The sequence below is a fragment of the Osmerus eperlanus genome, chromosome 12 (assembly GCF_963692335.1).
Source record: "Osmerus eperlanus chromosome 12, fOsmEpe2.1, whole genome shotgun sequence".
NCBI lineage: Eukaryota > Metazoa > Chordata > Actinopteri > Osmeriformes > Osmeridae > Osmerus > Osmerus eperlanus.
The window spans coordinates 14,184,409-14,207,768 of record NC_085029.1 but is presented as its reverse complement, the minus strand read 5'-3'; the positions used below and the strand labels follow the sequence as shown (position 1 = coordinate 14,207,768).

Below are 23,360 nucleotides of genomic sequence, written 5' to 3'. Positions count from 1 at the left end.
AGTACAACAGAAGTGAGGAGCCCACAGACCTTGACCTTCTCACTCAGTTTGCGTTCTTTTGCCCCTCGACATCGCTCCACCTCTGCAGGGTGGCTCCATGAGCTGGGGAAGCGTCTGGAGACTCCGTACGCCAACAGCACGGTGGGCGGGCCCTCGGTGCGCAGCTCCTACATCGCCGCCCTCTACTTCACCCTCAGCAGCCTCACCAGTGTGGGCTTCGGCAACGTCTGCGCCAACACAGACGCCGAAAAGATATTTTCCATCTGCACCATGCTGATTGGGGGTGAGTCTGTCTGGCTACTGCCCACCGGGGGACACCCCCAGGGGCCCCTGGCATGGTTTCTAAGTGAGGCCATGCTAGGGGCACTAACGCAGTAGGGGGGAAGATGACATGCAGTCTAACAGCTTGAAACTAGACTTCATGGTGATTACTTTTTTTTACTGTTTGTTGCAATTACTAGGGAACTGTGTGAAATAGTACCTCTTCTTCGAGACAACTCGAAGAAGAGGTTGTAAAGATATATCTGTAAAATATATCAACTGTGAATTTAACAAGTTAATTTGGGTTTACTGTCCTTTTATAAACTTACAACCCACTCTCCTTCTCCCCTCAGCATTGATGCATGCGGTGGTTTTTGGAAACGTGACAGCAATTATCCAACGCATGTATTCTCGCCGTTCACTCTACCACACACGCATGAAGGACCTGAAGGACTTCATACGTGTGCACCGCCTTCCCCAGCAACTAAAACAACGTATGCTGGAGTACTTTCAGACCACCTGGTCCGTCAACAATGGCATTGATGCAAATGAGGTACAGTAAGATGGGAAGGATTCATGATCCCAGCAGAGATGAACTGTACTGAATGCATCATGGGATTTTTCAGGGATGTATTAACTATATAAGCATAAAATAAGACAGAATTTACCTTTAATCCAATTGGTATCTGGGTTCTACAATCACGCTGTCCCCATTCTATACTGTCACTCCATCAGCAGTAATAAATGAGTCAGCTGACAGTGTAAGCCAACATGCACCACAATCAGTCTTAGACACCAACCTCCTATTCTCTCCTCTTCGCTGTTTAGCTCCTCCACGACTTCCCAGACGAGCTGCGGGCGGACATCGCCATGCACCTAAACAAGGACATCCTCCAGCTGCCCGTGTTTGAGGGGGCCAGCCGTGGGTGCCTGCGCTCCCTCTCCCTGCACATCAAGACCTCCTTCTGCGCGCCGGGGGAGTACCTCATCCGCCAGGGGGACGCGCTCCACGCCAACTACTTTGTCTGCTCTGGCTCCCTGGAGGTGCTGAAGGACAGCATGGTGTTGGCCATACTGGGTCAGTGTGTGTGTGGTAGTGGTGGTGGTGGTGGTGGGGGGGGGGGGGTCAGTGGTGAAGGTTCAAGGTCAGGGGTCATGATTATAGGGTTGAAGATGTGCAAAGCAGATGTTACATTTAGTCATTTAGTAGACGCTTTTATCCAAAGATGTTATAGAATAGATTAGAATGCCATAGAATAGCCATTTCTGAAATTTAGTCTTCTTGCACTGATGTAACTATTGTTATGTTTTAAGATACCAGTTCATTCAGAATGTTTGGCTTCGTTGTCATGAAGAAAGGTTATGTGATACATTGTTCTTAATGTTGGAATTAGGGAAGGGAGATCTGATTGGTTCAGATTTACCAGACACAGATCAAGTGATCAAAACAAACGCAGACGTGAAAGCGTTGACCTACTGTGACCTGCAGTACATCAGTGTCAGGGCTCTGAGGGAGGTTCTGGAGCTGTACCCTGAATACGCCAGCCTGTTCACCGCAGACATTCACCAGAACCTCACCTACAACCTGAGGGAGGGCAGCGAGGCTGAGGTGAGACACACACACACACATACACTATTTAATAACAAATATTTAATATTGCCCCTCAAAAGTTGGAAGGGTGATTTAACAGTAACTGTTTTCACGCAAATGTTGTGTCTGCGTTTGTCACTATCCTTGACTCCCACTTTTGATCCTGCCAATGGGGCTGGCAGTGGGCACATTGTCACAACGATTACTATGCATCAGTGCCAGTGACATGAGTAGTCTCACACAACTGCTAACAGCTCGATGAACAGGATGGATGATCCAATGTATGTTCTGATTGTTGGGATTTGGGAAAAAGAGGCTGACTATGTGTGATTTTGTTGTTATAGTAAACACACACTTCAGTAAACATACCAGATATTTTGAGCATTTCTACCAGGTATTCTAAATAAACACACTTTTTTCATTTCCATGTGTTTTATTAGGACTATTCATGCATTAAAAACAAATAACCGCTACTATCTGGGAAATATGACTGACAGGCCAGACAAAATATTAGGAGAAATTGTCTCTGCCAGACAATGGAGTCAAATGAAGGATATAATCCCTTTAGGTTTGACAATACAACAAAAAAATACAGACTTAAATGACAGATTTCATTCATCTTCCTGCATAAGCTTTTATTCATTTTCCTACAAGCCTGTACAGTTATTAAGACCATATTTCCAGTCGCCTAAACAGTCTTTTGCTTAATTTTATTTTATGTTACTGACTTCCTGGAAGAAGATTTTCAACCTCAAGGATAATGAAATTGTGCTTGCATTCCATTCATAGATCTGAGTTTCCCCTGTGTGCTCTGAAAGCAATTTCAAAGCCAGGCTATAAAAGAAATTCCTCCGAAATAAAATTATAATATTCTGTTGTTATTGCAGTGGTTGTATGAATGGTCCGGGTAGTATGTGGAGACAGGAGAGAGTTGGTGTTGAGGACAGGGTTGGTTGGAAAGAGAGGGTTGTACATGGTGGTGTGCTGCAGCACATGAGCAGTGCTCTAGTTCTCTTCCACCATCTGCTAGGAGTGGGGTCTCTGGCTTTAGGCCAGAGGCACAGGCTCAACCCCTGACAGAATGAAGGAGCGCTAAGTACTGGGGACCTGCTGTGACGTACACACAGTGCTGCAATTTCCACACAATAGCCAGGTTTGTATTTGCAGTGGCAGTGTCTTCCTTAGCCCTGTTCCTGTAACTACTGTCTTGACAGCAAGTCCCACGTACAACCCCTACCACTTATGCATGCTGATTCCACAGCCCCCAAGCATGTTTTAGCCTGTATCTTTCCCACCTCTCTCATCTCAAACCTGTCATGTGGTCTTCTTTCATACTACCGTATTTTACGGAAAATAAGCCGCATCGTGTATAAGCCGCACCCTCCCAGAATGAGGACTTTGAGTTTGTAAATTGGAGTACAAGCCGCACTGGAATATAAGCTGCACTTTCACTTTCATTACGAATCATTCCTCTTTCAAGTAATAAGCCCACGTTCAAGTGTTGAGAATTAAATTAGCTGCACGGTCTGTAGAGATCTTGAGACTAAGCCACTTTTTTGTTCTAAAACCAGACTATAAGCCGCTTCGAAATATAAGCCGCACAAGCACAAGAAAACTGTAAAATGGCAGTACAAGCCGCGGCTTATTTTCCGTAAATACGGTACACTCTTGTCTATATTTCAAATTCTTTACATTACCCATTATTTTATATAATGCCAAGGCATGCACACACATGCATACATATTCAACATACACTAATCCAGTGTGTCTTTATGGATAAATATTGGACATTTTACATAAATCTTTCTCAAAATATATTGTCGACAGTATGTGGGTCAGTGGTGGCATTAGTGTCCCACTGATTAATATTGATGTGCCTTCATGTCTTTGCTGCAGTGATATTAGACAATGGCTAATAAATCAGTCCTGTTTGTATCAGGAAAGGTTTTAATCTTCCTGGGAGTATTTTTCACAGTCCTGAGAAAAAGACTGAAGTACAGGAGATCAATTGGCAGAAGTAAAAAGGTTATTAAGGGTTTTTCCCCTTGCTGCTGAACATAATGTTTAAAACAATGTTCTCTGACTCATATAGCTGAATGTCCACATCCAACTAGTAACCTATTTATAAAATAGTTTGATCAGCACTGATCTCACTCACTAGGATGAAAAGACAGTTTTGTTTGTACTGTCATGTACAGGAAGGAGTCTCTCACATGGGAAGACAAGCCGCCTCACACCAATGCAGCTTCATGTTTGTCATCCTTTCAGCTAGTAATTGCCGTAAATTGCTAACAATTTCCCACCATGGTAGCGGAAAGAGGAATGTTCTCTGAGCTCCTGCTGCCATCAAGTGCAAAAAAGGACCAATTATGTGATTCAAGGGTGCATGGCAATGATCTCATTTCTGGAAACAAGGGATAAGACACTAACAAGGCGTTGCATGGTAGACAAATCTAGTGTTTTAAAGCACAATTATAAGAGAGTTGCAGGTCATACTTTTTAAAGAAAAATTGAAAAGATTAGCTGGATGAACACAAAATCCTGTGCTGCGTAGTTTAAACATTTCCATTCTCTAAATGGTCTGACAAACGAGAGGGATTTAAGATAAATAGAATAGGCTACATAAAATGTCCAGTTTTCTCTATAAAGAGTAAATGTGTAATATCAAGTCTATTGTTGCTTTTACAGGGCCTCACTAGGTTCTCAAAGTCACCCAGACTTCCACACGTGAGTTGCATAACCTTCAGTTTTCTATCTCTGACCACTCAGTCGTGACCATTACTTCCCCATTGTTTATCCATCATAAACCTGCCTGCCACTTGCAATATATTTCAAATGCACTGCTCTAGCCTCAACACAATTGTAAGGAGAATTGCATACATTATTGTAATTGTAAATTTTCAAGGGTGTGTGTCTCGGTTTTCAAGGTAAAAGCCCTCATTTTCTGGGGCATGTTGCTAGTGAGAGAGCTATTGGGGTTAGCACCAGTGCTAGGACCTCCCCTACAGGTTGAAACTCATTTGGAGCAGAGAGGATGGTTTGGTCCCAGGGGTCGACCCACAAACTAGGTCGATAGCTGTTCTAATGGGGAACCTTATGAGCTACTTCAGGCTATAGACTAGGTTGTTCATACCATGAACTTGTCCATATGTTTTTACATTTTTTATTAAGACATTTTCCCAAATATAATTTGCAGGAATTCAGTGGCAGTGAAAAAACTATACCTAACTATAAATCAATACACGTTTTTCTGTGACTACCCGTAAAACTGCCTTTCTCTCCCAGACCACCAGAGCTTCAACCGAACACAAGCTGCCCTCCATAATAGAGACCAAAGGAGACGATCCAGACGACTACTTCCACCCCTCCCCAGGGTCTCGCTCTCGACGCAACCTCCTCCTGCCCAGTCTGAGCAGTCCCGTTCGCCGCACCTCACTGGGTAACCTGCTGGGCGACGAGCTTCGCCAGTTCAATGCCCTGCGACGCTGCCGCTCCCCCAACCTGAGCCGTGGCCTCCGGGGCCAGAGTCTGTCCCCCCAGTCAGCCCCCAAGAAGGAGCACTGCACCCCCACTGCGGTCTCCTCTGCCAGTCCCCCAGCTCCATCAGGGGAGTCTGGGAGTGGGAAGAAGCCCACCAAGCTTCTGATCCCCAAATTCAGCTGCTTCGGGCCCCCGGACCTCAGTCCCAGGTAGAGAATAACATAACTTATGTTCCAGTTGACAAACTCCCCATAAAGGTGTTTTATCAAGATAAAAACATTAATTAAGCAGCACAAATAATGGATGGCAAACACGGTTCCCAAATATGTTCCAATATATAATGCCGGTACTGTCGTTCATAACAACCTCATGGTGTACTGTACCTGCAGCAAAAGTGTCAGCAGCGATGCATAGCTAATGCTAATGGATTACATTCACAGAGCATCTTTCATCATCTTTCAGCCATCAGAACTCTACGGTTACTTTATCAACCATGCACCTTATCCACCTCCACCAGCCGTCCTTACATATTTATAAAGTATCGGTAGGTTACCCAGTAAGCCTCACATGTACATGTGGGTAATACAGTAAAGTGGCCCAGTGGAGTCCGGTGTCCTGCAGTCCCAGACAGGTAGCAGGGGACTCGCCTCCGGTTAACCCCAGATGGGTGCCTGCCAGTGCAGGTTTTCATCATCGGCGCCTGCTGCTTGGGTCGTTTGGCAATGGACGATAATTGAAAAGGCTCTTCTGTTACTTCACCCTACCCTCCATTCTGTCCCTTCTCTCTCTCTCTCTCTCTCTCTCTCTTTCTCTCTCTTTCTCTTGCTCTCTCTTTCTCCCCGACAGGGTTGTTGATGGTATCGAAGACAATGGACAGACTTTCCTCTTCAACGTAGAGCAGAGCGAGCCCAAGGCAAGCACAGAGGGCGGTCTTGCTCAAGGTAACTCAAACCTCCTTCAACCACACACTGACTGCCTTGACCGCACCAACAGGGAATCTCATTTGGACACCAGCTGGCTGAAGGTGAAGATAGGGTTCAAACCGAGGCCACCATAATGTGGTGCCCTCTGGAACATGGTAGGTTAGGAAAGATCAGCTGGCAGCTGAAGTGTTGAAATGAAGGGACCCAGTGCACTTGAGGACAACAGGGTACAAAACAACATTAGGGATTTTTACTTAAATGAAAACAGTCATTTGTTGTAAAACAAATCCACATTCATCCCAAATGCTGCAAAGTGGAAATGAATGCAGTCAGCCTTTGCTTTATTTGGTGACAATTCTTGGTTTCTGGATCCTGAACATTAAGATGGGGGATTAGGCTTTTAGGCTTATAGGCAGGGTCCACTGTCCCTCCCTGCCCATCATGTTTCATGATATGGTAACAGACTGTAGCGTTGTTATTGTAACTGTCCCATTGAAAAAGTGCTTACTGTACAGTACAAGTATAAGATTCATTCACCCATTTGCAAGGGAAGTGCATTGACAAGCATGAAATATGTTCAACACACACATTTCATGCTGTGTACTGTATGACTCTCCTCATTTCTGTCATTTCTGTCTCACCTGAACAGACTCCAGGCAGGTGAATGCCACCCTGCTCCTGGAGACAGAGGAAGTCCGACAGAGCATCAATCAACTCAACCAAAAGGTACAGTTAACCTCAGCCCAGATAGACCACCGGCTGAACCAAATGACTCATCTATCTGTAGTCCTAAAGAGGCCACGAGCCCGGGTCTCCTTTACAGTTGTCTAAACATCGAAAGGTTCTGATAACTTTAAAGGGAACACATCCAATATTAAAGCCTTAATGTATTTCAGAACACGTTATCCTCCCATATGTGCGGAAATCACCATGCCTTGCCATTTCAAAACTCTCCACATTGAAACAATATTTGAAGATACAAATTGTGTTACTTTAAATAAATAATATCAGAATCTCAAACACAAAAATGTGTAGATCATTTATAGTAGGTATCTAATCTCTGTATTACAGGCACTTATTGAAGAAAGAAAACAGCCTACTTAGTGTACTAAGTAGTAATTAGTCTGCAGATCAAATCTTAACCCCCAATTATAAACCGACAGTGATAAATTAATTCCAAGATAATAAATAGTCTCTGATATCTATCTTAGGTAGCGCAGTGCATCTCTGCGTCCTTATGGGCCAGTACTAGGCAGGTGTGGGGATACAGATGGGCTTGGGTAGGTACTGTCTGAAGGAGGTATGGAGGTATTAATTAATCAGCAGGGGTTCTTCTGCAATGCAGAGGAAAAGTAAGGAGTCGCTGACTCAACAATACTTGGAATAAAACAGATGAGAAGCCAGCCTTACTCACCCTCCCACCCCAACCCCCCTCACCGCATCCTTCCATGTTTCTGTCCACTTTCCTTTCTATTTAGGACAGGTATCGCCTTTCCTTCTCTCATTTGAATTTAGCATTGGGATCCTATTTGAACTAACATTTCACTGTACCACTCACCACAGATGGGCAATTTGAACCAGGAAGTGTCACAGCTGACCAAGGACCTCCATCACATGATGCACCTTCTCCAGGCCCATGTGGCTGTGAACCACTACACTGCCTCCCTGTCCTCCTACCCCTACGGTGTCCACATGGTCTCCAATCCCACCTCAGCCAGCAGCGGCATGGCCTATAACTTGGCACCAAGCCTGCACCTTCACCATGACGCCGGAAGCCTGGAGGGACAAAGCCACCACAGCCATCACCCTGGAGAGCAGTGGATCTACAGTGGAACACCAGGGGGTGCCGACTCCGGTAGTACCCAGCCAGAGGGACACTACCAGCCCCAATCTTCCAGCCCAAGGCTCTTCTACCAGCCCCATGTCATAGACTCCACACCCAGAGAAGGCCCCTGCCAAAGCTCCGGTTGCTTTACGCCACACCATTGGACAAGCCCCTCCTCACATAGCCCAGATTTCCAGGATTGCAGCCCTGGTCCAGATCCTCTGACTGGGCTTGAAGACCCAGAAGATATGGCTTTGGGTGCTACTCCAGTTGGCATTAGCCAGTCCCATCATAACTTGTGTCTCCAGCCCCCCAGTGGCAGTGGCGATTACTTGCCTTTCCCTCCCACGTCTGCCCATAGTCTCCTGGAGTCCTCGCCCAGCTCCAGCCCCTACCTTTACCTGCCTTCTAAAACACACCTGCAACCCCCCAGGCCCACGCACCGGATGGATATTTCCACCGTTAGCTCGGACTGTCTAGGTCATGACCTCACTCACCAGGATACAACCAGTCTCATGCTGGAGGACACCCACCTCTCCATTCACCCCGTCCCTGCATCTCCCCCCTCCTTCCTGGGGCCGTCCTCAGTCTGCTTCCAGGACTTAGGGTCTGACGGCTGTGATGCCAACCTTCCCCTGGGGGAATCAACATCTGTGGGACATACCAGTCTGGAGTGCCTTTTGGGTAATGGGGGGTCCACCGAGAGCCGGGACAGTGCGAGTCCATCATCTCGGAGATCGAGCATTGGTGTTCAGACTCAAAGCACAGAGCAGTCTTGGTGTCTGGACCTGACAGACTAGATTGTATGGTTATATGCTGGTCACCACAATTACATTGTCTGTCTATAGGGAGTTTCAATTCAGTTCACTGAACAATTTAGTTCAGTTTGAAGTGACTGCACTGTATTCTTATGTATGGTGTGTTTTGCCCCGTTTTGGGGGATATAATATCTGACAAAATCTGTGCAATTACTGCAATACTATGCAACAGCATGTCATTTGTGCATTACTTTGGCTTTGTTAAAGTGTGCTTTGAATTTTTCTCATTTCAAATACTATTTTGTCTTTCATGAGGCCAGTCAGGATAGTTTTTAATATCAATGTTGAGAAAACATTTCAAGTTAGAAGTATTTTTTATGAATAGCTGGAAACAGGAATGTTTTGATGCTAAGTTGGAGAGTAGTTCTTACATAACCTTATTGACTGAAACCCCCACAACTAACAGCAGTAGTAAGCAGTTCTCATAAACACACTATGTCACACAGGTATAACATTTTGTAAATTAGTAACAGATTTGAAGCCATGTCTACATAATGTACATTGTGCAACCAAAATGTATTCAAGTTAAGAAAATGTTATTTTCTTATCTATTTAGTGAATCTTTTATAAAAGAGAGAAATCTGTCAAGGCATTATAAGGCATCATTAAGAAGCCAGATCCTGTTATACACTTATTGTCATAAAATTGTTAATGATGCAAGATTTATTTATGTATTTGCCTAATATTTATTTATCAAAGACTACCAGAGGCATTACTGTAACTAAAATATTAAGTTATTACAACTTAGTGTAATGTTTAAGTGGAAGTGGTTGGATATCATGAGGTTTGATCCCTTATGAATACAATAAATTATAGTTATCTATATTTACCCAAATTTGAGGTAAGTATACAATATGTTTACCCTGTTCCACCTTAGCATGGCATAATGCACAACATACATTATGTGAGATTTTTTGAAATGTAAATAAGTGGAAAAAGTAGACAAATAAATTGTCTACCTTCGCATCAACAGTCTAGCAATGTGTTCTGTTAAGAACTGTGTATTGCATTTTTTTTAAACTCTGAAGTGAAATAATTGTACATAAACTTGAGGAGTTTGCTGTTGATATTATACCCGTTACCTTCTTGCATGGTAAATTAGCTCACTCTTTTTCCTAAGGAAAAGGTATCTGGTATTTGCATGACTGATTGAGACAGACTGATTAATATGGTTGGACGTTGTTACCTACAGTGTACCAATGTAGCAAAAATGTAACAACATCAATATACATACTGGGAATGTAAATTTGCATAATACAAAATATACATATTTGTTGTTTGACATTTGTTTGTCTTTTTTCTAACCAAAAATAATGCTATGGATACAAGTATAATCCTGCTTCAAAACATATTCACATCTGTATTTAGGAGAAAATCTTAAATAACATCAACATCCAGGATCATAAAATAATTATAGAGTAATAATAAGAGTTATGCTCAAGACCAATGTCAAGCAATTCCCAAAAAACCACACAACAAAGGTTTTCAGTCAAGCCACTGGTGACATATCATTTGTGTCTGTTTACCTAAACCCCGGGCTTATTCCTTACTGTTTAACATGTGTCATCAGAGATGTATTGTTAGCAATTGATGCCACTAAATGTCCAGTAATTAACAGCTTACATAGTTTCAAAGGCCTTGTAGTACCTATTACGTGAATGATTTAAAAGTTGTCAGCTTTTCAACAATGGCCGGCTTTCATCAAGTCGGAATTAGTGACAGTTCAAAGGCAGTTGCACTTGCAGGGCACAATGGGATAGTCGTTTTGTAACAGACAACTTCTTACTTGCAGCAACAAGTGTCTGTACAATGTATATCCTAATACTTTTCTGAAACTCTAAGATATATTATACATGAAAAAATAATACCTGGTCTATACGAATTGTAGCCTACCTTGCTTTTTTTGTGGTAAAGGGATATAATGGAATGTATTTTTAATTACATTAGTAGGCTATGCAGTACAATGCAGCTTTAATCTATAACATTCAAAGTGTTTTATTATTGTGTTTCTGCTTCAGAACAATTTGTACTCGTAGGGAAACGTTTGTCTCTGTATGGAACAAAAAGATAAAAATAGACACTGGTGTACCTGCATTAGAATAATAATCGCATTTATCTGACTGCAAGACACCAGATCTCGGTACACCTCCACCGTTAATTAGACCATTGATTCGTGTTACAGGCAATTAATGACCAAATTAGGAGAGTCGGTATATTCCCCTTTGACTATAGGCAACGTTGCATTGCAACTAGGATTGTATTTTATTTGCACGTTCTCAAACTAAACAAATCCCAGTGGATTGCCTCCTGTTTATCGCGCTCTCACCTGTCACTCACGGAGCCACAGCAGCAAGTGATGGCGCATAATGGCCCGTCACTTTTTCACCTGCTTGTCACTCATCTGCTGTCGCTTATGATCGTAGCTGTCCCCCTCACCGCTGCAGATATCTAATGTCTTTCCGTGTATCGTGTTCGCAGTGCCCTCAGCAACTGCCACTTCTACTAGCTCTTTTGGGTGGCACAGTGGCAACGGTTTCAGTGCCCAAAGCCCTCAACCTGGTAGGTTGTAATGGTTCATTTATAGTTTGTCTGTAACCAACAGACCACATGGTGTTCGAGGTTATTAGATACACTTACCTGCTCAACATCCACAACTTGAGAATTGGGTTGGCTAACCATGCTAATGGTTTGTTAATGAAAGTGCTTTATGCACTTGAGTGGGGTAGTTGGCGAGGGGGTAGCGTTGAGGACAGCCACAGGCAGGGGCCGTTAAGTCCTGTATCGTATCTGCCAGGTGGTCAAAGGTGCGTGAACTTACAGTAGTAGGTCACGTCATATCAAATCTAATTGTGTACGGTTAAAGCCCTGAATTAGCCTAGCCCCTACGCTTAGTCAACAAGGATAATTCATCCCTTAGGGTTAAGGAATCTTAGATCAGCCCTTGAAAACTGTCATGGCAAAAAAAGTATGAATTACACATTTCAGTGGCTATTCTGACGCAGGGGCTATTCAGCGAATTTGCATGTATACTATCCTACTGGTTCGAATAGTGTACAATAAATTACCTGACCACATTTGGTACTAAGAAAAAAATCAGCAAAAAACCTGTCACCAGTTGGACACACAGGCCTACACTTGGAAAATAACATTAAATGCGAGAGTGAAAGAAAAAAAAAGGTCGTTGAGACAGCCTCCAATGTTCGTCGAGCAGCGTTTCCATCGGGTAGGCATGCATAGACGCTTCTTAAAGTTTTTAAACAAGTAGTGCCATCCTGTGGTGAAACACGGTCAGTAAGGTTCCCATCCTCCAACAGGCTTGTATAGTTAAGGGAACATGTACAGAATGAGTACAGTCCAATTTAACACAAAGCAGTGTGATGTATTTTGTACCCACACACATACAGCTCTCTTTGACTGGCATGCCAATAAACATAATTCCAGTGTATCTCTATGTCATTTTGTTTCCAGGAATCGCATTGAATATCATAATCTCCTTGATGTTAACTATTAAACGAAAGTCTAGCATGGGATTGGTCAAGAGCTCGTATCAGGTGATGGGCGAATCCCGGAATCTCGGTTATGCAAGGCGGAAGTAAGGACTGGGTTATTTGCTAAACTGAAAAGTGTCCGAAATAGAAAACACAAGAAACATATACCATTGGGAATCCTACTTCTACGATTTATGTCTGTTTTCTGATTTTGGTAAGAAAATCTCGTGCATCTCTACACCATTCCGACATGTTTATGTATCCTGCGACATATTTGTATTTTCCAGTTGTGCTAAGCTAAATAGCTAATGTGGCTAATGTTAGCTCTCAAGCGAAAAAGCTAGCCAGATAGTATGAGCGATTCCGACTAGTAATGTGTCACGAGATATGCCAAAATAACCGAAACTAATATGAAAACTAGAAAGTTAACTAGCCAATAGGTGATCTGATTACATCTGATCTTCCTGTGTACACCTTTGCGTGCGTTGAAGTGTTACCTAGCCAATAGAATATGGACAGAAAAGGAAAGTTAATGTTCAAATAACTGTCAAACCGTCCTTACCTTAGCCACAACATTACTAAGTCATTTAAAGCCACATTTATTTCGCAGACTACAAGTATTAAAGCTGGCTGGATACATGCAAAGTGAGCCAGGTCTAACGTTAGTGGCCCTCTATTAGTTCCACTTACACCTACACCTTGAGGGACTTTCCAGCCAGCCTACACCAGGAACTGACCACCGAACAGAGAGTGCATTAGTCAGTTAGACAGGCAGCTATTTTTAGACTAGATGTCCTAAAGGTAATTTTCAACCACATTTTAGGGCTTTGTCAGACTCTAAACTAACCTCTTTACATTTTTACCAGATTCCAGGTTCCAGATATCTCTGATTCTACTACCCTTGCCGTGGCCTCCAAAACCTACCAACAACTTTTCAAAAGACTTCAACAACCTCCACCCGTGCTGCCTAACTTTTTGTGGCCCAGTCCAGGCACCTCTCACCAAGGGTAGCCTCCTCTCAGCTCCATGGCGGGTCGTGGAGGACCAGCGAGACCCAACGGTCCAGCAGCTGGAAATAAAATCTGCCAGTTCAAGTTGGTGCTTCTAGGGGAATCAGCTGTGGGGAAATCCAGTCTGGTTCTGCGCTTTGTCAAGGGCCAGTTTCACGAATATCAGGAGAGCACTATTGGAGGTAAGGCATTGCATTTGGGTGGTTAAACCATTTGTCTTATCAACCTCTGTCAAAACAATCTGGTGGTGGTTAAAGTGTTTTTAAAACTTTGGTGCTATTTCTGAAACAAATGATCAGCTCATGATCCTAGCATTTACAGAATGAAACATGGTACAGATGGTCATGGTTCCAAATAGATACCAGGGCTTTGCTCACTCGTCTTCATTGATAATATGTCCGATGACAAAAGCAGGGTAAATTGCGTCAAGCGTCCTCTGGTCTGTTTAGACAACACAATTGATGCAGCTTCATTATGCAGTAAGACTGCAACAAAAACATCAAACTATGTATCTTTTGCTGCATAAACGCACACGATAACCATCACTGACCCACAACACAATGTGCATAAAAAAATGTATCCTATGTATAAAGTATGTGAGGGGTCAAAGGATACAACTTGCGTTATTGGGCTGTTTTACTGCCAATGGCGTCAGGTGATTGAAGAATTTTTTGCTAGCCGAGTGAAGTGTTAAAAGCTTACATCCAGTAGATTCTGTGTTGGATCTTTAACTCTGAAGTCGCAGGGCCAGTCTAGTGAGTTCATTGTGACAACTCAAGACCTGTCTGACAGGCTTGGGTAACGTGGTAAGATTCAGTACCCTGAAAATGTTTGCTTTTCTAATGTTCATACTGTTTGTGAAACTGTGGGGCTTAGTAATTCCTGTTCCTGATGAATCCACTTGTCAGTAGCTTTTTTCCTCTTTTATACTGTCCAATATTCGTTATCTTCGTCGCCTTACACAATTGAAGTTATGTAACATAAAGCCCATTGTATCAATGTGTTTTGTCAGAATATCAGATGTTATTAAATACCATGGTTGGGATTGGAATACAGTTCATTGTTCCTCATCAAGGCCTTTGAAGTTTGCTAATGTTGACTCTACTTGTGTGTGTGCTTCTAAATTCATTTAATGTATGTGTACCTAACCTATTTTGCTTGTTGGCTGACTCAAAGCAAAATAATAGCCTCATTTCCATGGTCCACTGTCCTGATGTGAGGAACTGCAACTGAAAGCATGTCTCCGCACAAAGGCCCTTCATTGATGGCTAGGCTTTAGTATCAAGTTACAAAAGTAAGGTTGACAATGGCATCATTGATCGAGTCAGACGTTAAAAAAACAAAATTAAAAAAATCAAAGTTTGTCAGTGGCTGGGAGACAATGCAAGCTACGACAGTATTGGTATAAGCTAATCTCAACTGATAAACCTTTTTTATTTTTTTATTCCAGAAAACATTCTTGTCATTTTCTGTGCGGTTCTCTTTTTCTTCCTTCTTTCCAGCTGCCTTTCTCACACAGACGGTCTGCTTGGACGACACGACAGTCAAGTTTGAGATTTGGGACACGGCCGGACAAGAGCGCTACCACAGTCTGGCTCCCATGTACTACAGAGGAGCCCAGGCGGCCATTGTGGTCTATGACATCACTAACACAGTGTGTTTGATTGTTGGTCACAATTTGTAGCCCAGAATTAGTTAAATTGTGAGATGAAAAGTATTGAAACAAATCTAAAATGAACATGCAAGATACGAATAAATAAAAATCCTCTCATCCTAAAAAAAGTCACATTCTATTAAATATCAGAAAACAACCTTATTTGGTCAATTGTATGACAATTTTCTGACTAAATATACAGTTGAATAGCATGAATGAATAGATTGTCATGTTTTTTCCAGTTAATGAAAATAGACTGAATACAAACTGATTGTTGTTGGTCATGTTATGGCAGGATACTTTCACACGAGCAAAGAACTGGGTGAAGGAGCTGCAGAGACAAGCCAGTCCCAACATAGTGATCGCTCTGGCTGGCAATAAGGCAGACATAGCTAACAAAAGAGCCATTGACCAACAGGTAAGTGTGATATCAACTATGTGTGTATTAGTCAGTATGATATATCAAATGTGATATCAACTATGTGTGTATTAGTCAGTATGAAATGGTATACTACATGGAGGTTGATGTTTACCATAGACTGAAAAAATAAACTAAAAAAGGGAACATGTATGCCGTGATATGTATACTCGAGGTTAATGGGCCACTCCGGTAACAACAAAAAGTGTAATAGCGTTGTTGTTTTTTTTAGGAAGCACAAGCGTACGCTGATGATAACAGCTTACTCTTCATGGAGACCTCAGCCAAGACTGCCATGAACGTGAACGAAATCTTCATGGCCATAGGTAAGAATAACATGACAGTTAGACAGCTTGTCTAAATGAAAGAAAAACCATTGAGAAGTATGAAAAGCAAAGGGGGTTCGTTACTCGGAATCTTGTTAATTAATTCTCATTCTTAGTTCTAAGTTGTCTTTTGCTGTGGCTAAGAAGTTGTTGTTTTTTTCGCTGCAGCCAAGAAGCTGCCCAAGAACGAGCCACAAGGTGGAGCTGGAACAGGGGGCCGGACCAGACCTGGTGTGGACCTACAAGAACCTGCCCCCCAGGGTCGCAGTGGCCAATGCTGTGGTGGGAGCAACTAGCCAATGGAAATGAACTTACCAAGCGAGCCCTGAACAACAATGTTGTCAGGATGACAACCAATTAGAGCCCAGCGAGGGCCGGAGACCGGAACCACTTAGCCCTCCGCACTTAAACTGAGATTACAGATGAGATTTTCTCTTCCCCTTTGATTGAAAGGAGTGTTTAAAAAAAATCATAAGCTACCACAGCCCTCTCTTATTTCTTTTCCATGTTGTTCTCTCTATATATCTCTCTCTATGTCTCCCTATATCTCTCTCTATATATCTCGATCTCTCTCTCTTTTTATATCACTCTCTCTTCCCCTCACTTCTTTGAATCTTCTTCTCCCATAAGCAACCTATTTGTGTTATTTAATTCAAATATTACCTGGATTATGTCTTAATGCTCTTGAGGAGTGTTATCATGGCCATTGCTGTAACCTTCTTCGTGTCCAGCTGATGGGTGCATGCTACATTTTCTTTATTTTCTACCCCACTCCGATCTTTTCCTTCCGTGTTGATCTTCCTCATCTGGAAACCCCCAAAAGATCCTCAAAGGGGAAAATGTGTCTTAACACCTCCCAGTTCTCTCTCTCCATTTTTGTAAATTAACAACAGCCTTCATTGCAAAGACCCTCAGTTTGTTCCTGGTCAGGAGAGATGGTCAGGAAAACCACATGGGCCTGGTAAAGCCACTGTTGTGGCGCAGTAGTGTATAATTTCATTGGATACACCTAATGTGATATCTCTGATCTGTGCATCAAATTTAATTATGTACCCAATGTGCATTAACACCTATGACATCAGTCATTTTTAGCATCTTGTGTTTTTTTGAATCTGTAAAGTAAATGTGAAAATAAATTCTAAGGCCAGAAGAAAAAGTTTGTATGTGGTGAAAATAATTGTCTAGAATGTAGATGACTTCTACATCTTTATGAGTTCAGATTGGACTATATATAAATACTTTTCATGAATAATTAGCAGAATAGGGCATACCAATGATAAAAATGTCATTTTAGTAAGAAGTGCAGCTATTATAATAGTACTACATACGTTTTACGTTTCCAAAGAATTACATTCCAGTGACATTCAATTTAAAGTATCCCAAAAAGAAAAATCCTCTGAAAAATATTTTTAACTTTCATTGGCTTGCTGTTTCTGCTTTGTGAAGAACCCCTACCGTGGTCCTTAAAGGAACTCTACCAACCAATCTACAAAGGGATAGTATACACAGAAAAATAAGGGTCACCTCGCGTCACATGACAATCCTCAATCTTCTGTTTATTTGTGTTTTGCTTAAATAGTTCTGCAGGTTGAAATTATTTTACCATATCTGACATTGTCTCTAAATGGCCTTTGGACTTCCCCAAGACTGCACGTCATCTCTTTGTTAAAGTATACATGTCAGGGGAATGTCCCTGTACTTACTGTAAGTCGCTCTTGAGTGTCTGCTAAATGACTAAATATAAATGTGATGTATAATAACAAAAGGTTTTATGCTGTGGCATCAATAGTAATTTTGCCTGCTGCAAAAAAAAAAAAATCAGGTCCTGCAACAAAAAAAAAAAGGATAATTTTGTTGTCTAAATAGTTGTGCTTATTGCATTTGACCAGTAGATGGCAGGACAGCACTAACTTTGCTTGTAATTTCTTAGTTTGCCAAATAATTCCCCTGAAATGCATTTTCCATAGAACACATTTTTCATAGAATATACCATAATGTCTGCAATGCTCTGGTATGTTACGTAATGTTTTGTGTAGAATTATTTTAATTGAATCACCAAATAAAATAACTCCAATGGTAGATAGGTTGATTGAATAATGAGAGCCTATTCACTTTCTTTACTAAATAAAAAACGTGATCCGGAATTTAGTACAAAAATGTGTCCTTTTAGGCTATCATTTGGCTGAAGAGAATATATGTTTGTGTGTGTGTGTGTGAGAGAGAGAATCTATAGTGTACTTTTGTTACCGTGAAACAACATTGAATATATTAGTGTGTGGTTTACCTGTGAGTGTGTGTTGCTTTGTGAGAAAAGGCTTTGTGTGTAGCAAAAAACTTATCTAGTGTCTTGCAGGAGACCTGCCAATTCACAGCTGTAGCTATAATCCTCTAAACTGCCTTTTTTGTTTCTCCAGGTTAATGCAGTGACTCACTCTTTAGATGAACTGTGCTTTTATGCTTGGCCTTGTTTTTTTTTGTACAATGGTACTGTGAATGGCATTGGTTATAATGTAGTGAACTAATGACAATGTGTGCTCGCCTAGTAATTCAATATCCAATTTGCAATTGTGCTAATTGTGCTATTGTTTTCTAATACCATAAGTGGTTAATCTGTTTGAAAAATCCTTCTTGCATACTTAATTTCTTGTATAGTGGTATATATGTTGGATGGATTCTGAAATAGACTACAGAGTAAAGTCTTTCAAGTCAGATATCAAATGCCACTGAAAACTGTGGATAGAGAAAATCATGACACCTAAACATAAAAGGTTAAAAAATTGTGGTTTGACTGGCATCCAAAGCATTACTTTAAAGTTTCAATTTTTGAGAAGGTGCAACAAACTGGCACTGTCAAGATTTTAAATTGGAATGGGCGTATATACTGTATCCTGTCAGATCACTTTATGGTTGAGATTGCAGCTCAAATAAAGCACCTTTTTTACAACACGTACAAACATACTTTTTGGTTGGCCTGCCACATGCATGCAGACACTGTTCCCCGAGTAAATGATTTCTGATTTGGCAGTACTGTCAATCTTTCATTTTGTGAAAAAATAAATTAATTTCATACTACACTGCTGTTGTGAATCACAAAGGCAAGCACTAGTATGAATTTAAATGTGTAGATGTAGATAGAGAAAGAGTGCAAGACATGGAAAATGAAAATAAATGCTTGCCCTATAGATTTGATCCTAAATAATATTCTCTTTATTTTCCATTTTCAGCCCATCAAAATGGCTTAAATTGGTAGTTTGGCCCATAACTACCATGAACATTGGTTGTCATAACAACAGGGATTTTTGAATTAACCTCCCGGCACATTCTGTGCTATGGTGGACCCAATGAACCATTTCTGTTCCCCCCCATCTGTCAGGTGTGAGTGCAGGGGGTGGACCCAAAATGCAGGGTGAGGCAAGCAAGTAAGGATGACAACACAAAATATATTTATTTTTGTCAAAAACTCAGGAACAGGAGGGTATACGCACAGGTACGACAACAACAAAGCGACAAGGATTGACAAAGGGAGTCAACACATATACAGGGCAGGGTGATCACACAATGGATAACAGCTGGGTGATTGGAACGAGAGGCAGGAGTGCATGGAGCTAGAAAATTGCGGACCTGGACCGGACACACACACCCAGGGAGACAGACAGAAAACACTAGGGCAGGGAGAACTAAGATAACAAAAGAATAACTGGGGCATGGCCGTGGCCAGGACACCATCAGCACGTACGAGCTTAACTGAGGTGATACCTATAACAAAAGTGGGAGATCCATCAATCACTTGTCTAAGGGAAATGGGTTTGAACCCCAGACTTACAGTACATCAATAATGTGTTAAAAACGTGCAAAGAAATGACCTTGAGAATGTCCCCTTTTATTCAATAAAAAGCATGTCCCTCCTGTTTGAGAAAAAAACGGAGTAAGTGAAAACCTCACCACCAAATCCAGATATGCCAATGAAATCCACAGCTCTACCAGATTTGTAAATTATCTTGCCATTGCAGTGAGCAACACATCTGAGATAGCCTGAGCTGTTCCTGATATGATTCTTCCATTTTCTTAGGTAAACACACACTGGGCAAATGCCAAGGGCATTCAGAGAATGAGGAATGTGTTATCTTCAGCTTTGGCAATGATGATGTACCATATTCTTATCCTGCAGTAACAAGACAAGTCTCTACTATGTTCACTTAAAATATCCCAGTCGGCTGGAATAGTTTGTTAAAAATAGCATTCTTATTTATGTTTCTCTTTTTCATCATTTTGTGTTTACCCAAGCTCTAAGCATTAAGACAACGTGTGGCTCATTTATAGTAATGTTCTCATCAACCTAAATGTGTTTGTTTTGCTACAAACACATTCAAAAACATACAATTTTTTTATTTTTTATAATTCTGATTGTGTACTTGTGTGTGTACTTATGTTAGTGTTGATTATCATGTTGTTGTTTTTTTACCAGATATAAGGCCCATTTGGCCATTCCACATGTTCAAATGTATATCTATTTTTTTACACAATATTTAATGTATTGACCTTATTCAGACCATTTTTTAATCATCAATCAGTTTTAATCCCATCTCAATTGCCACCCATGATCTGGGGTCATACCATTAAGTGACCTTGTTTCATCAAGCAAACTGTAATAAGATCTTTCAGAGCTGCGAGAGGGTCAATATTTGCTTGTCTTTTGCTCTCTAGCTCTTCCTCCAAAGTCTTTGATACCACTCACAATTTAACATTTTTCGTCTAACTTTGAAGGGAAAGATAGATCGGCATGTATGCACTTCAAAGCCTGTTACTGTGACAACCAGGTAAATTGGGACGTAAGGGTCTGTGGGGTGGCAAGGTTGTGATTGAGATAAGCCGTAGGAGAAGTATTGAGGGCAGACTTAAAATGGCTCCAAATTAAACCATTCAAGATAATGCACATGTACAAGTATTGTATTTTTATGCACTTTAACATCTCCTTGCCTTTTAACTCAACCCTATTTTAAAGCACTACATGCTAGAGACTCTGTTCAAACCTTGAGATACTCAGAACAAAAAGTTTATAAAGGTTATGTGTTTCCACCTGCCAGCATCTTGAACTTTTGCAACTATTCATCCTATAAAACTGTATAACTTGTCACCCATGGGATATATTTTCAGTCCCCTCTCAATCATTTCTTCAGATGGATAATCTATTAGCACAAGATTATTGCTTCTTTATACACATTAGATAAGATTTATACTTCCATTATATGGGAGCTCACAAAGCCTGTGGATCAAAGTTATGGGAGCAATACTTTAATTCACTACTCATCAGTTCTTAAAGGCTAGACTCTTCATTAACTTCATATTGATTTTTACTTTTCTCTCTCTCTCTCTCTCTCTCTCTCTCTCTCTCTCTCTCTCTCTCTCTCTCTCTCTCTCTCTCTCTCTCTCTCTCTCTCTCTCTCTCTCTCTCTCTCTCTCTCTCTCTCTCTCTCTCTCTCTCCCTCTCTCCCTCTCTCTCTCTCTCTCTCTCTCTCTCTCTCTCTCTCTCTTTCTTTCTTTCTTTTGTGTGTGTATGAACACACACTTTATTTTTAGGGGAGCCTTCTCGCTGGTCAAGCAGGGTTGCCAGAGGACTTCCAGTGCAAGGACATAGCTCAAACTCCAAGTATGTTTCCACAGCACATACATCACTGTCTAGCTGACAGCTGTCCCACGCACAGAGAGCGACGCTGGGTAGAGCTCACACAAGCATGTGCCCGTAGTGGTATGCTTCCAAAGTCACCCACAGGCATCCGCTTTTGAACGCAGCCCAAAAATGTTAATGAGGAGGGGCGATAAGGCCTGCATGGCAAAACAAGGCCTAAAGGTAGAGAGAGATTTTTTTTACATGGTGAAGATGACATGTGGTCTGTATTTACCTTGACCCTTGAAGTCATTTGTGAGTGAGATATTAATAATGGAAATGAATACTTATTAGTGTCTATTAAAAATAAATTCTGAATCATGCGATAAGATTTATATGAAAGACCCTAAAGGATGGAAATAAAATGACCACCTCAATCCCAAATCTAATTTTACAGATACTTTAGCTTCTACATTCTGTAAGCTGGCAACAAACATTTTTGAGAGAAGAATATTCTCACATTCAGTAAACCAATATATATATATATATATATTATGTGGTTCTTAGGTGGACATAGATATCCATAACCAAATATAATTTAGAAAATGTATATTGTCTAAAATACTCGAAACTGTTTGGCCCAAGGTCAATGTGCCACTCAGATAATTGGATCCCACAATCACAGTGTGTTCTTTTACTAGGCTATATTTGACTATAGATTGGACTTGGTCTGTGTATTATTGTCCCACCCATTTATCCTTCTGCATCACATCATCAAAAATCTATAATTGTTTTTTAATGCAATATTTTAACACCCTAGATTGATTTGAACTCTATCGGGATCTGTTGAGTCTGAAGACAGATGACGTTGACCCGTTTTTCTCATGTTATAATCATTCGAGACAACTACTGAGCACACACTGCATCTAGCGGGGGCATAACAAGCGTGGCTGTCTTGGCGCGCTCGTGACACTTCCAACGCTTCCACTGCACCTGCAATTCGCGCCGCAACAGCTGACAGACACCGAAATGTTCAGCGGCAGCGCAAAAGGAGGTACTCTGAAAAGGTCGAGAACAGGTAAGATAACATTCGTATACCAACCCAGAGTCTAAATAAGTGTAATATGTTCAATTTTACCGCAGAATATATCGATTGAAGTGAAAGAAGCAACCAGTCTATTTTGTGCCAGGTGCCACGACATGGCGCGTCTGTGTTTTTTGATGTGGGAGCTTACAGTGACATGTAGTAGACAGTATAACTGTAGAGAAAGGCTACAAACAAGACCGATTTTTAGAACAAAACCTCTTGATTCGACCGTAGGCTACATTGTTTGTCTTAAATTGGTCTCTTCGTCTTAAGTTAAGGTCTTTAAATAAGTTTGAAATGTGTCATGCGCAATTATAGGCTATGGACTTACCTATGTAACTGTATTGAAGCCTAATTTAATAATAGCAGTTGCAAATATTACAATTGATTCACTGCAGTGCAGAGGATGGGTTTGTGATTTACTCTCAAGTGTTTTTGAAAAAGTTAGTAAATAATGTTATTTAGGCTACCTTTTGAAATCAAGTAGCGCCGCCAAATTTCCGAAGCACAGGTCTGGCTGTTCAGTTTACACATTTATAGAGAGTTTGAGTACAACTTCACAGGGCTTAGGCCTATTCATAACAGAAGATGGAGAGAAGACGTCTCTATTGTCCGTAGCTATCTGTGTGTGCGTGCACGCCACTTGTCCATCTAAAATAGGCTGTGCTGGAGAGCTAGAAAAAGATGGGGCAGTGAGCAAAGAGACTGTTGCTAATCATAGACACAACAAACATCATGCTGAATATTTCATTGGGGTTCCATTTGACAAAAAGCTCACTGTCCTGCTGTACTGTCTCAGCGGATGCCAGCGTTCTCCCCTGGCTGTCGAAGGCGGAAAGTGCTGAGCGAGTGGTGCTGTTGAATTCCTTTAAAT

General features: G+C 41.4%; 3 protein-coding genes across 5 annotated transcripts in view; all 3 read left to right on the top strand.

Annotated features, from left to right (window-relative positions):
- The window catches only part of LOC134031635 (potassium voltage-gated channel subfamily H member 4-like), a 28,174-nt gene extending 18,042 nt beyond the window's left edge, over positions 1 to 10,132 (top strand). Inside the window, exons 8-16 of the mRNA XM_062475344.1 lie at positions 89 to 283; positions 615 to 814; positions 1,090 to 1,339; positions 1,656 to 1,870; positions 4,541 to 4,579; positions 5,138 to 5,541; positions 6,179 to 6,273; positions 6,905 to 6,981; positions 7,819 to 10,132. Coding sequence (XP_062331328.1) covers positions 89 to 283; positions 615 to 814; positions 1,090 to 1,339; positions 1,656 to 1,870; positions 4,541 to 4,579; positions 5,138 to 5,541; positions 6,179 to 6,273; positions 6,905 to 6,981; positions 7,819 to 8,880 — 2,537 coding nt within the window. The 3' untranslated portion in view covers positions 8,881 to 10,132. The remainder of the gene's footprint in view (positions 1 to 88; positions 284 to 614; positions 815 to 1,089; positions 1,340 to 1,655; positions 1,871 to 4,540; positions 4,580 to 5,137; positions 5,542 to 6,178; positions 6,274 to 6,904; positions 6,982 to 7,818) is intronic.
- A 2,265-nt stretch (positions 10,133 to 12,397) lies between these two features.
- Positions 12,398 to 16,950, top strand: LOC134031240 (ras-related protein Rab-5C-like). 2 transcript variants are annotated; one of them, XM_062474792.1, is made up of 6 exons: positions 12,398 to 12,600; positions 13,260 to 13,578; positions 14,899 to 15,050; positions 15,346 to 15,468; positions 15,701 to 15,794; positions 15,963 to 16,950. In XM_062474792.1, the coding sequence occupies exons 2-6, from the start codon at positions 13,413 to 13,415 to the stop codon at positions 16,088 to 16,090; spliced, it is 663 nt and encodes a 220-aa protein (XP_062330776.1). In that variant the 5' UTR covers positions 12,398 to 12,600; positions 13,260 to 13,412; the 3' UTR covers positions 16,091 to 16,950. The 2 variants fall into 2 exon arrangements, with proteins under 2 accessions (XP_062330776.1, XP_062330777.1); XM_062474793.1 differs by having other exon boundaries at positions 13,253 to 13,578.
- A 5,412-nt stretch (positions 16,951 to 22,362) lies between these two features.
- LOC134031436 (zinc finger protein 385C-like) overlaps positions 22,363 to 23,360 on the top strand; it is a 39,993-nt gene continuing 38,995 nt past the window's right edge. For both annotated transcript variants that reach the window (XM_062475057.1, XM_062475055.1), the window contains exon 1: positions 22,363 to 22,477. In XM_062475057.1, the coding sequence (XP_062331041.1) occupies positions 22,429 to 22,477 (49 nt within the window). In that variant the 5' untranslated portion in view covers positions 22,363 to 22,428. The remainder of the gene's footprint in view (positions 22,478 to 23,360) is intronic.